Below are 14493 nucleotides of genomic sequence, written 5' to 3' on the forward strand. Positions count from 1 at the left end.
TCTTACCTCTGCCCATCTCCCCCTGAAGTGCAGCCCTCCAGATCTGCACTGACTCCAGGTACGAGCCCAGAAGGAAGTGCTCCTCACCTGCAAACAAAAGGACAGACATCAGTGAAAAGTCAGCCTTTAGCTCACATTCAATCTTGGGATGAATGTCACTGAGAAGGTGGTGGTGGGCCGCATTCATAAGCTGTTGCAGATCGCAGCCATTTGATACAATTGAGGGGTTTGCTGGGCCACTTCAGAGGGCAGTTCAGAGTCAACCTTGTTGGTGTGGGACTGGAGTCACATAAAGGCCCAGACCGGGTAAGGACGGCAGGTTTCCTTCCCTAAAGGACATTAGTGAACCAGTTTGGTTTTTACGACAATCCGACAGCCTCATGGTCACTTTTACTGAGACCACCCTTTTATTTGCACATTTTTTTAAAACTGAATTTGAATTCTTAAACTGCCCTGGTGAATGTGAACTCACATTCTCTGGATTATTAGTCCAGTAACAGAACTAGTACACTATAGTCAGTCAGCACACTGGAGGTGCAGCGGGTAAAGCCAGAGTCCATGTGTAGATGAACCGCACGGCCGAATAGCCTGCTTTTGGGTGAGAAACTAGAGGACGGGAGAAGACAAGAAGCGGTGGTGTGAGGTGCAGAGCACAGACACAGCAATCCCCCTGGGCTCAGTGTAGGCTCATGAAGAACGGGCGCCTTGGGACCATCAGTGGACATTTTGACCCAATTTGAGTCACACTGAACATTGGTGATTGAGAGAACACAGCACACATCCCACCACGCGGACCCTGGGGTGTGCTCCTGCACTTACAGGCCACACATCACAATCTGCCTGGTGGGTTCTCTCTCCTCTGATCTTGACTGATGTTGGAGAACCCCCTAACACACCCACCCACACAGGCACTGATCTTCCAACAGCAGACACTGGCAGTGCCCAGGAGCAGGAATCCAGCCTGATTTCACCCCCACACCCAGGGAGGTTTCCAGCACAGTGTTCAGCGAACAGACCATGGACCAGGCACCGCACCTTCCTGGTCTCTACGGCTCAGCCGCACAGAGTACAGCTTCGATACTGGAGCCGTGGGCAGGCTGGGGGCGGGAAGAGGCAACCATTACAAGTTCATCACCTCTCATTTCTTTCTTGTCCAATAAGGAACTTATTTTTTGCTTATGTTCCTACTACCTGCACAATACAACATCCAATCTACACTGTCCCATCAAACACTCCCAGGGCAGGTACAGCACGGGTTAGATACAGAGTAAAGCTCCCTCTACACTGTCCCATCAAACACTCCCAGGGCAGGTACAGCACGGGTTAGATACAGAGTAAAGCTCCCTCTACACTGTCCCATCAAACACTCCCAGGGCAGGTACAGCACGGGTTAGATACAGAGTAAAGCTCCCTCTACACTGTCCCATCAAACACTCCCAGGGCAGGTACAGGGGGTTAGATACAGAGTAAAGCTCCCTCTACACTGTCCCATCAAACACTCCCAGGGCAGGTACAGCACGGGTTAGATACAGAGTAAAGCTCCCTCTACACCGTCCCATCAAACACTCCCAGGGCAGGTACAGCACAGGTTAGATACAGAGTAAAGCTCCCTCTACACTGTCCCATCAAACACTCCCAGGGCAGGTACAGGGTTAGATACAGAGTAAAGCTCCCTCTACACCGTCCCATCAAACACTCCCAGGGCAGGTATAGCACGGGTTAGATACAGAGTAAAGCTCCCTCTACACCGTCCCATCAAACACTCCCAGGGCAGGTACAGCACAGGTTAGATACAGAGTAAAGCTCCCTCTACACCGTCCCATCAAACACTCCCAGGGCAGGTACAGCACGGGTTAGATACAGAGTAAAGCTCCCTCTACACTGTCCCATCAAACACTCCCAGGGCAGGTACAGCACGGGTTAGATACAGAGTAAAGCTCCCTCTACACCGTCCCATCAATCACTCCCAGGGCGGGTACAGCACGGGTTAGATACAGAGTAAAGCTCCCTCTACACTGTCCCATCAAACACTCCCAGGGCAGGTACAGCACGGGTTAGATACAGAGTAAAGCTCCCTCTACACTGTCCCATCAAACGCTCCCAGGGCAGATACAGCACGGGTTAGATACAGAGTAAAGCTCCCTCTACACTGTCCCATCAAACACTCCCAGGGCAGATACAGCACGGGTTAGATACAGAGTAAAGCTCCCTCTACACTGTCCCATCAAACACTCCCAGGGCAGGTACAGCACAGAATCAGGGTATTATCCTTCGTTGCTGGTGTTTATTTAATCCGCTCATTTTATATTTTACCTGCGAGAGGTCTGAGCTGCGGGTTTGGTCCCAGTCTCTCTCCCATGGTCTGTAACGCTGCCTGGATCTGGGAGAGGAGTGATATTAGGATGTCCTGCTCCCGTTGAATCCTCTTCCTGGCGGTGCCTCCGTTCGCTCGTTGGCGCAGCTTCCGGAGCCGGGCCTGGTGCTGCAATGCATGCTGGTACAAGAGGCGCCAGGTGAAGGCCAGCCTGTACCAAGACAGAACCCAACATTACACCCTCTCCGCCCATAAATATTCTCCCGTTCTCAGCAATACTGCCCCCAACAAACTGTCCAGCACTCCGCCCAACCTTCTCTGTGCAGTGCCATGTGGGAAGTCCAGGATGCTTCTCGTGCAGGAGGTGCCGTCAGCTGAAGGAGCTCGAGCTCCAGGTTTCGAAGCTGGCGTCACTGCAGTGAATCCGTGAGGCTGAGATCTACGTGGATAGCACATTTCTGGAGGTGGTCCACCCAAAGCTTAATAGAGTGCAGGCAGAGAGGGACTGGGTGACCGCCAGACAGACAAGGAGGACCAGGCAGGTAGTGCAGGAGTCCCCTGACTGCATCTCGCTCTAAACCGGTATTGTGAGGGCAATGGATCCTCTGGGGAGTACAGCCAGAGCCAAGTCCACAGTCGGTGGCTCAGCTGTACAGCAGGGGAGGAGGAAGGTCAGAAACTTAACTGGACCAGCTACATAAATACTGCGGCTACAAGAGCAGGTCAGAGGCTGGATGTTCTGCGGCAAGTAACTCACCTCCTGACTCCCCAAAGCCTTTCCACCATCCACAAGGCACAAGTCAGGAGTGTGATGGAATACTCTCCACTTGCCTGGATGAGTGCAGCTCCAACAACACTCTAGAAGCTCGACACCATCCAGGACAAAGCAGCCCACTTGATTGGCACCCCATCCACCACCCTAAACATTCACTCCCTCCACCACCGGCGCACCATGGCTGCAGTGTGTACCATCCACAGGATGCACTGCAGCAACTCGCCAAGGCTTCTTCGACAGCACCTCTACCACCTAGAAGGACAAGGGCAGCAGGCGCATGGGAACACCACCACCTGCACGTTCCCCTCCAAGTCACACACCATCCCGACTTAGAAATATGTCGCCGTTCTTTCATCGTCGCTGGGTCAAAATCTTGGAACTCCCTTCCTAACAGCACTGTGGGAGAACCTTCACCACACGGACGGCAGCGGTTCAAGGCGGCGGCTCACCACCACCTTCTCAAGGGCAATTAGGGATGGGCAATAAATGCCGGCCTCGCCAGCGACGCCCACATCCCATGGATGAATAAAAAAAGCAATAGTGATAGGGGATTGAATAGTTAGAGCAGCAGACAGGCATTTCTGTGGCCGCACTCTTGATTCCAGGATGGTATGTTGCCTCCCTGGTTCCAGGGTAAAGGATGTCCCTGAGCGGCTACAGAACATTCTGAGGGGGGAGGGTGAACAGCCAGAGGTCGTGGTCCAAATCGGTACCAATGACATAGGTAGAAAGAGGGATGAAGTCCTGCAAGAAGATTTTAGGGAGCTAGGAGAAAGATTAATAAGCAGGACCTCAAAGGTAGTAATCTCTGGATTACTCCTGGTGCCACGCGCCAGTGAGTACGGAAATAGAAGGATTGAATCATAGAAAGGTCACAGCACAGAAGGAGGCCATTCGGCCCATCGAGTCCGTGCCGGCTCTATGCAAGAGCATTCCAGCTAGTCCCACTCCCCCGCCCTTTCCCCGTAGCCCTGCACATTTTTTCCTTTCAAGTACTTATCCAGTTCCCTTTTGAAGGCCATGATTGAATCTGCCTCCACCACCCCCTCGGGCAGTGCATTCCAGATCCTAACCACTCGCTGGGTAAAAAAGTTTTTCCTCATGTCACCTTTGGTTCTTTTGCCAATCACCTTAAATCTATGTCCTCTGGTCCTTGACCTTTCCACCAACGAGAACAGTTTCTCTCTATCTACTCTGTCCAGACCCTTCATGATTTTGAACACCTCGATCAAATCTTGGAACAGAGACAGTTGCAAGAACAACCCCAGCTTCTCCAGTCTATCCACGTAACTAAAGTCCCTCATCCCTGGAATCATTCTAGTAAATCTCTTCTGCACCCTCTCTAAGGCCTTCACATTTCTCCTAAAGTGCGGTGCCCAGAATTGGACAAAATACTCCAGTTGTGGGCGAACCAGTGTTTTATAAAGGTTCATCATAACTTCCTTGCTTTTGCACTCGATGCCTCCATTTATAAAGCCCAGGATCCCATTTGCTTTTTTAACCGTTTTCTCAACCTGCCCTGCCACCTTCAACGATTTGTGCACATCTACCCCCAGATCTCTATGTTCCTGTAACCCTTTTAGAGTTGTGCCCTCTAGTTTATATTGCCTCTCCTCGTTCTTCCTACCGAAATGTATCACTTTGCATTTTTCTGCGTTAAATTTCATCTGCCACGTGTCCGCCCATTCCACCAGCCTGTCTATATCGTCTTGAAGTCTATCACTATCCTCGTATTTACTACCCTTCCAAGTGATGATAGTTTTGATGGAGCAGGTGAATGCATGGCTGGAGAGATGGTGCAGGTGAATGCATGGCTGGAGAGATGGTGCAGGAGGGAGGGCTTTAAAATCACTAAGGAATTGGTACTTAGTAAATTAATTGGACTCAAGGCGGATAAATCCTTTGGACCTGATGGCTTACATCCTCGGGTCTTGAGGGAAGTGGCAGTGGGGATTGTGGATGCTTTGGTAATAATTTTCCAAAATACTCTGGACTCGGCAAAGGTCCCGGCAGATTGGAAAACTGCTAATATAACACCCTTATTTAAAAAGGGTAGTAGGCAGAAGGCTGGAAATTATAGACCAGTTAGCCTAACATCTGTGGTGGGCAAAATTTTGGAGTCTATTATTAAGGAGACAGTAGCAGAACATTTGGACAAACATAATTTAATAGGACAAAGTCAGCATGGCTTTACGAAGGGGAAGTCATGTCTGACAAATTTGCTTGAGTTCTTTGAGGACATAACGTACAGGGTGGATAAAGGGGAACCAGTAGACGTAGTGTATTTAGACTTCCAGAAGGCATTCGACAAGATGCCACATAAAAGATTATTGCTCAAGATAAAGAATCACTGGATTGGGGGTAATATTCTGGCATGGGTGGAGGATTGGTTATCTAACAGGAAGCAGAGAGTTGGGATAAATGGTTCATTCTCGGACTGGCAACCAGTAGCCAGTGGTGTTCCGCAGGGGTCGGTGCTGGGTCCCCAACTCTTTACAATCTATATTAACGATTTGGAGGAGGGGACCGAGTGTAACATATCAAAGTTTGCAGATGATACAAAGGTGGGAGGGAAAGTAGAGAGTGAGGAGGACATAAAAAACCTGCAGGGGGATATAGACAGGCTGGGTGAGTGGGCGGAGATTTGGCAGATGAAATACAATATTGGAAAATGTGAGGTTATGCACTTTGGCAGGAAAAACCAGAGAGCAAGTTATTTTCTTGATGGCAAGAGACTGGAAAGTACTGCAGTACAAAGGGATCTGGGGGTCCTAATGCAAGAAAATCAAAAAGTTAGTATGCAGGTGCAGCAGGTGATCAAGAAGGCCAACGGAATGTTGGCTTTTATTGCTAGGGGGATAGAATATAAAAACAGGGAGGTATTGCTGCAGTTATTTAAGGTATTGGTGAGACCGCACCTGGAATACTGCATACAGTTTTGGTCTCCATACTTAAGAAAAGACATACTTGCTCTCGAGGCAGTACAAAGAAGGTTCACTCGGTTAATCCCGGGGATGAGGGGGCGGACATATGAGGAGAGGTTGAGTAGATTGGGACTCTACTCATTGGAGTTCAGAAGAATGAGAGGCGATCTTATTGAAACATATAAGATTGTGAAGGGGCTTGATCGGGTGGATGCGGTAAGGATGTTCCCAAGGATGGGTGAAACTAGAACGAGGTGGCATAATCTGAGAATAAGGGGCTGCTCCTTCAAAACTGAGATGAGGGGAAACTTCTTCACTCAGAGGGTGGTGGGTCTGTGGAATTTGCTGCCCCAGGAAGCTGTGGAAGCTACATCATTGAATAAATTCAAAGCAGAAATAGACAGTTTCCTGGAAGTAAAGGGAATTAGGGGTTATGGGGAGCGGGCAGGAAATTGGACATGAATTTAGATTTGAGGTTAGGATCAGATCAGCCATGATCTTATTGAATGGCGGAGCAGGCTCGAAGGGCCGATTGGCCTACTCCTGCTCCTATTTCTTATGTTCTTACGTTTAGATTCCTGGGGCGTTAGGACGGGTTCTGGGGGAGGTGCGAGCTGTACAAGCCGGACTGATTGCACCTCAACAGGACTGGGACAAATATCGTTGCTGGAAGGTTTGCAGTTGGGGAAGGTTTAAACTAGCTTGGCAGGGGGATGGGAACCTGAGCATAGATTCAGAAGGGTGAGAAGCAGACCTGGAAATGGAACGCAGAAAATTAGTGAGCCAGTTCGGAGGGCAGAGAAAACAAAGGCTAGAAAATAGATAACAAAGGAGTGTGGCAGTGCTAAATGGCATATAATTCAATACAAGGAGTATAGTGAATGAGGCAGATGAGCTGAGGGCACAGTTAGACATGTGGAAGTACGATATCATAGCTATTACTGAAACATGGCTTAAACAGGGGCAGGAATGACAGATGAAACGTTCCCAGGCTGTTAAGAGAAGCAAGGGAGGAAATAACGGAGGCTCTGACCATCATTTTCCAATCCTCCCTGGCTACAGGCGTGGTGCTGGAGGATTGCTAAGGTTGTACCGTTGTTTAAAAAGGGAGAAAGGATAGACCGAGTAATTATAGACCAGTCAGTCTAACCTCGGTGGTGGGCAAATTATTGGAATCAATTCTGAGGGACAGTATTAATCATCATTTAAAAGGTCGTGTCTGACTAACTTGATTGAATTTTTTGGGGAGGTAACAAGGTGGGTCGATGAGGGTAGCGCATTTGATGTAGTCTACATGGATTTTAGCAAGGCTTTTGACAAGGTCCCACATGGCAGAATGGTCAAAAAAGTAAAAGCCCATGGGATCCAAGGGAAAGTGGCAAGTTGGATCCAGAATTGGCTCAGTAGCAGGAAGCAAAGGGTAATGGTCGATGGGTGTTTTTGTGACCGGAAGGCTGTTTCCAGTGGGGTTCTGCAGGGCTCAGTACTAGGTCCCTTGCTTTTTGTGGAATATATTAATGATTTAGACTTAAATGTAGGGGGCATGATTAAGGGCCGAGTGGTTGAAAGTGAGGAGGAAAGCTGTAAGACTGCAGGAAGAGATCAATGGACTGGTCAGGTGGGCACAAAAGTGGCAAATGGAATTCAATCTGGAGAAGTGTGAGGTGATGCATTTGGGGAGGGCAAACAAGGCAAGGGAGTGCACAATAAATGGGAGGATACTGAGAGGTTTAGAGGAAGTGAGGGAGCTTGGAGTGCATGTCCACAGATCCCTGAAGGTAATAGGACAGGTAGATAAGGTGGTTAAAGGCAGCATACGGGATACTTTCCTTTATTAGCCGAGTGACAGAATATAAGAGAAGGGAGGTTATGCTAGAACTGTATAAAACACTGGTTAGGCCACAGCTTGAGTACAGTTCTGGTCATCACATTACAGGAAAGATGTGATTTCACTGGAGAGGCTACAGAGGAGATTTACGAGGATGTTGCCAGGACTGGAGAATTTTAGCTATGAGGAAAGATTGGATAGGCTGGAGTTGTTTTCTTTGGAACAGAGGAGGCTGAGAGGAGATTTAATTGAGGTATATAAAATTATGAGGGGCCGAGATAGAGTGGATAGGAAGGACCTATTTCCCATAGCAGAGAGGTAAAAAATCAGGGGGTATAGATTTAAAGTAATTGGTAGAAGGATTAGAGAGGAGTTGAGAATTTTTTTCACCCAGAGGGTGTGGGGGTCTGGAACTCACTGCCTGAAAGGGTGGTAGTGGCAGAAACTCTCAACTCATTTAAAAAGACCTTGGATGTGCACTTGAAGTGCTGTAACCTACAGGGATACGGATCAAGTGCTGGAAAGGGGGATTGGCTGGATCGCTCTTTTTCAGCCGGCACGGACATGATAGGCTGAATGGCCTCCTTCTGTGCCGTAAATTTCTATGATTCTATGATCTCAGCAATGCTGCCCCGCCATTAAACTGTCCTCAGTACCCCCTCTTAAACTGTCCCACACCAAACCATTCCCTGAATTCCCCCCTTAAACTGCCCCTTCACCAAACCTTTCCCCAACCCCCCCTTAAACTGCCCCTTCACCAAACCTTTCCCCAACCCCCCCTTAAACTGCCCCTTCACCAAACTTTTCCCCAACCCCCCCTTAAACTGTCCCTCAGCAAACCTTTCCCCAATCCCTTTTATAAACTACCCCTCACTAACGATGCAGGACTGCACTAATGCGATTTACATCAGTGTGATGGGAGAAGAATCAGCCATTTCCCTGCCTTTGATTAGTAAGCCCTGTTCCTACCTGTGTGATGGCAGCTGGACGGTTTGCACGGACTGAGACGGCAGCTCCAGTAGTGCAAGGGCAGAAGGCCTTCCCCAGAGTCCCCGGGGATCTGCTGGGTGGGACACGGGAGCTCGGAGAGAGTCGGACACAACGTCCCTGGGGGGATCCAGGGAGACCTGGGATTGTGGAGTGTACACTGCGTTCAGGTGGACAGATGCCAGCTTAAGTACCAAGAGACTGCTGAGGAGTGACTGAGAGAAGGAAGCTGGCCCCAGCTTCTGAGAGAGGATTAAGTTCACAATCTCTGCCGAGAGGCTGACTGCGTGTGGCAGTGAATGCTTGTGCACTGTGTCCCAGTACAGGGCAGTCAGACAGTAGCGCAAGAGCTGCAGTGTCCTGTAGGTCCCAGGGTTCCTCCTCAGGGCTTTCTTGACCTTTTTATTCTTCATGTTTAGAACCGAGCTCGGGAGAGTGGCTGGGACAATTGGAAGCAGGCGGGCAAACTGCAGGAAGGCCCGAACTGTGTACTGAAGCAGCAGGTCCCTGCCCTCCATCCCCTTCACAGAAACCCCCACGCTCCAGGCTGACAACAGGCCGTTCTGGATCCGTCTGAGTTTGGCCTCCAGATTGTCCTCTTCTCCACCCTGCTTGGCGTGGACCGTGTCGAACATGGAGGCGAACTCCAAGCGGCCCTGCTCCATCGTGCCCAGATCGGAGTTCTGGGTCCTGAGGCGGTGAGCTGGGCACGGACCTCCATCATCGGAATCATCACCTTCATCAGCCTGCAAAATTAAACCAGATAAAGTTACAAGGACAGAAATACAGCAAGTCCATCGGAACCTGGGAGAGAAAGGACGGGTGCATGGTTTGGGTAGAAGCCCCTAATCAGCCCCAGTCCAGGACCTAAGCAAATAGTCGAGGCTGGCATTCCAGTGCAGTCCATGGTCAGAGGTGCTGTGCTTTGGGTAAAATGTTAAAGGAAGATCCTACCCTGCCTGTTCCCATGGATATTGATGACCCCACGACACTATTGGAAGAGCAGGGAGTTCTCGTGGTGTCCTGGCCAATATTCCTCCCTCAACCAAAATCATCACAAACAGATCAACTGGTCATTCAACTCATGGCTGTGCACGAAAACCTCTGCCCCATTATTTGTCCCTCTCACTGTCACAGAACTTTGAAGTCAGTCATTGCACATGAAGATCTTTGAAATATTTGAGAAACAAGGTAAGAACTTGCACGTACACAGGAAAATGCTGTAGTCTATTTGCGGCAACAACAGAAGGTCCCAAGAACAGAAATCAGCTGAATGACCAGGTGAGAGGCTGGATTTTCCACCCGCTGCTTGCCGATGTTTGGGAGGATGTGGAGTGGGTGAAGTTTGAGACCCACTGGTGGATGTGCTCTGCACATATGTGGGCGGGCAGGTTCAAATGAATGAAAATGCAGGAAGCATTCCCTGGGGCCGCTTAGAATCATAAAATGATACAGCACAGAAGGAGGCCATTCAGCCCATCGTGCCTGTGCCGGCTCTTTGAAAGATCTATCCAATTAGTCCCACTCCCCTGCTCTTACCCCAGAGCCCTGCAAAATTTTTCCCCTTCAAGTATTTATCCAATTCCCTTTTGAAAGTTATTACTGAATCTGCTTCCACCGCCCTTTCAGGCAGCGCATTCCAGATCATAACAACTCACTGTATAAAAAACGTTTCTTCATGTCGCCTCTGGCTCTTTTGCCGATCACCTTAAATCTGTGTCCTCTGGTTCCTGACCCTTCTGCCACTGGAAACAGTTTCTCCTTATTTACTCTATCAAAACCCTTCATGATTTTGAACACCTCTATCAAATCTCCCCTTAACCTTCTCTGCTCCAAGGAGAACAACTCCAGCTTGTTGGGCCCTGGTCTCCAGAGCTGGACAATCAGCAGAGGATGGGCTTTGGGAAGTGGCCTGTACAAAAACTCACACAGGTCCATCAGTGAGGCCGAGATTTTATTGTCCAGCATACGGCCCGTCCTCCTCCTCCTGCTGCTGCTGCTGCCACAGCACCTCCTCCCCCCCACAGGTCCTTTGCAGCAAGTTCTCACCCCTAGTCTGGTGCAACCCCTCGGCCAAGTGGTTATAACGATATACAAGAGCAGCACAGAGACAAAGACTTGCCCCTGGAGGCAGAGTTATGTTGACGTGAGCTTTACCTCACCACCGACTGGATCTTCATCCTGTAAGAATGGAGGGGATGTCCATGTCCCAGGCTCCTGCTTCTCCCATCCCTGCAGGACACTTCTTCTCAGCGAGGGTTGTAAACAGCACTTCAGATCTTTGTGCTGTAAATAGAACAGACAGACAAACTGTACCAACCATCAGAGAGAGTCAGCATGGGTGAGTGAAGGTAGATCATGTCTGACTAATCTAGTTGAATTTTTTGACGTCACTAACGGTGGATAGGGAAGTGTCTATGGATGGTGTCTACATGGATTTCCAGAAGGCATTTAATAAGATTCCACAAGAGATTAGTAAAAATGAGAGCGCACAGAATTAGAGGTAATCATGTGACATGGGACAGTAATTGGTTTGGGAGGGAGGAGACAGAGAGTCGGGATAAAGGGTTTATTCTTTGATTAGTGGAATATGACAAATGTTGTTCCCCAAGGATCTATACTGGGCCTCAGCTTTTCACCATATATATTAATGACTTGAATGAAAGAATGGAGAGTTGTATATCCAAGTTTTCAGATGACACCAAGTTGAGAGGCACAGTAGACTGTGTAGATGAGAGGAGGAAGTTACAAAGGGACATAGACAGGCTAAGTGAGTGGGCAAAACTATGGCAGATGGAGTTTAATGTGTGAGATCATCCACTTTGGATCGGAGAAAGACAAATTGGAATATTTTCTTACTGGCGAGAAACTAGGAGCTGTGGAGGAGCAAAGGGATTTAGGTGTCCATGCGCACAAGTCACTGAAAGCTAGTGCACAGGCACAAAAAGGTGAATGGAATCATAGTATCATAGTAGGTACAGCACAGAACAAGGCCATTCGGCCCATCGTGCCTGTGCCAGCTCTTTGGAAGAGCTATCCAATTAGTCCCATTTCCCCCTGCTCTTTCCCCATAGCCTAATAATTTTTTTCCCTTCAAGTATTTATCCAATTCCCTTTTGAAAAATACTATTGAATCTGCTTCCACTGCCCTTTCAGGCAGCGCATTCCCGATCATAACTCGCTGCGTAAAAAAATGTTTCCTCATATCGCCTCTGGTTCTTTTGCCGATCACCTTAAATCTGTGTCCTCTGGTTACCGACCCTTCTGCCACTGGAAACAGTTTCTCCTTATTTACTCTGTCAAAACCGTTCATGATTTTGAACACCTCTATTAAATATCCCCTCACCCTTCTCTGCTCTAAGGAAAACAATCCCAGCTTCTCCAGTCTCTCCACATAACTGAAGTCCCTCATCCCTGGTACCATTCTAGAATGTATGTCTTTATCTCAAGGAGATTTGAATTCAAAAGTAAGGAAGTGATGCTTCAGTTGTACAGAGCCTTAGTCAGATCCCATCTGGAGACTGTGTTCAGTTCTAGGCACTGAACCTTAGGAAGGATATATTGGCCTTGGAGGGGGTGCTGCACAGATTCACCAGAAAGGTACCGGGGATTGAAGGGTTAAATTATAAGGCCAGGTTGCATAAACTAGGCTTGTATTCCCTTGAGGTTAGAAGTTTGGGGATAATATAAATCGAGGTGCTTAAAATGATAAAAGGGTTTGATGGGGGTAGATACAAAAAAAAAATTCCTCTGTTGGGGGGAATCCAGAATAAGGACATAACTTCAAACTTGGACTAGACTGTTTAGGAGGGAAACCAGGAGCCATTTTTTTTTTACACAAAGGGAAATGGAAATCTGGAATTCACTCTCCCAAAAGGCTGTGGCTGCTGGGGGTCAATTGAAATTTTCAAGAATGAGATGGATAGATTTTTGTTGGGTAAGGTTATCAAGAGATACAGAGCAAAGGCGAGTAAATGGAGTTGAGATACAGATCAGCCACGATCTGATTGAATGGCATTGCAGGCTCGAGGGGCTGAATGGCCTACAACAACAACTTGCATTTATATAGCACCTTTAACGTATTAAGACGTCCCAAGGCGCTTCACAGGAGCGATTATCAAACAAAATTTGACACTGAGTCACATAAGGAGATATTAGGTCAAAGGGGTAAGTTTTAAGGAACATCTTAAAGGAGAAGAGGGAGGTTGAGTGGCGGAGAGGTTTACGGAGGGAATTCCAGAGCTTGGGGCCCAGGCAGCTGAAGGCACGGCTGCCAAAGGTGGAGCGATTAAAATCGAGGATGCGCAAGAGGCCAGAATTGGAGGAGCGCAGAGATCTCGGAGGGTTGTAGGGCTGGAGGAGGTTACAGAGATAGGGAGGGGCGAGGCCATGGAGGGATTTGAAAACATGGGTGACAATTTTAAAATTGAGGCGTTCCCGGACCGGAAGCCAAGGTAGGTCAGCGAGCACGGGGTGATGGGAGAAGGGGACTAGTTGCAAGTTAGGATATAGGTTTCAGATGAGCTCAAGTTTACAGAGGTGCAAGATGAGACACCGGCCAGGAGAGCATTGGAATAGTCAAGTCTAGAGGTAACAAAGGCATGGATAAGAGTTTCAGCAGAAGATGAGCTGAGGCAGGGGCGGAGACAGCCGATGTTACGAAGGGGCAGCATGTACATAAGAACATAAGAACATAAGAAATTGGAGCAGGAGTAGGCCAATCGGCTCCTCGAGCCTGCTCCGCCATTCAATAAGATCATGGCTGATCTGATCCCAACCACGAATCTAAAGAACACAAGAAGTCGGAGCAGGACCCGGCCACATAGCCCCTGGGCCCTCTCCGCCACCCACAGGGCATTGACCGATCCGAACTCAGCTTCATGTCCAATTTCCTGCCCGCTCCCCATAACCCCTAATTCCCTTTACTTCTAGGAAACTGTCTATTTCTGTTTTAAATTTATCTAATGATGTAGCTTCCACAGCTTCCTGGGGCAGCAAATTCCACAGACCTACCACCCTCTGAGTGAAGAAGTTTCTCCTCATCTCAGTTTTGAAAGAGCAGCCCCTTATTCTAAGATTATGCCCCCTAGTTCTAGTTTCACCCATCTTTGGGAACATCCTTACTGCATCCACCCGATCAAGACCCTTCACAATCTTATATGTTTCAATAAGATCGCCTCTCATTCTTCTGAACTCCAATGAGTAGAGTCCCAATCGACTCAACCTCTCCTCATATGTCCGCCCCCTCATCCCCGGGATTAACCGAGTGAACCTTCTTTGTACTGCCTCGAGAGCAAGTATGTCTTTTCTTAAGTATGGACACCAAAACTGTATGCAGTATTCCAGGTGCGGTCTCACCAATACATAAGAACATAAGAACATAAGAAATTAGAGCAGGAGTAGGCCAATCGGCCCCTCGAGCCTGCTCCGCCATTCAACAAGATCATGGCTGATCTGATCCCAACCACAAATCTAAAGAACACAAGAAGTCGGAGCAGGACCCGGCCACATAGCCCCTGGGCCCTCTCCGCCACCCACAGGGCATTGACCGATCCGAACTCAGCTTCATGTCCAATTTCCTGCCCGCTCCCCATAACCCCTAATTCCCTTTACTTCTAGGAAACTGTCTATTTCTGTTTTAAATTTATCTAATGATGTAGCTTCC

The 14493-nt window shown here is 48.5% G+C and overlaps 1 protein-coding gene across 1 annotated transcript in view; it reads right to left on the minus strand.

Annotated features, from left to right (window-relative positions):
* Window positions 1-14493, minus strand: part of cplane1 (ciliogenesis and planar polarity effector 1) — a 211492-nt gene that overhangs the window by 151551 nt on the left and 45448 nt on the right. Inside the window, exons 11-14 of the mRNA XM_067982079.1 lie at window positions 10986-11114; window positions 8811-9574; window positions 2314-2525; window positions 7-87 (exon numbers count right to left, since the gene is read on the minus strand). Coding sequence (XP_067838180.1) covers window positions 7-87; window positions 2314-2525; window positions 8811-9574; window positions 10986-11114 — 1186 coding nt within the window. The remainder of the gene's footprint in view (window positions 1-6; window positions 88-2313; window positions 2526-8810; window positions 9575-10985; window positions 11115-14493) is intronic.

Source organism: Heptranchias perlo, chromosome 4 (assembly GCF_035084215.1).
Source record: "Heptranchias perlo isolate sHepPer1 chromosome 4, sHepPer1.hap1, whole genome shotgun sequence".
In the NCBI taxonomy this organism is placed as follows: domain Eukaryota; kingdom Metazoa; phylum Chordata; class Chondrichthyes; order Hexanchiformes; family Hexanchidae; genus Heptranchias; species Heptranchias perlo.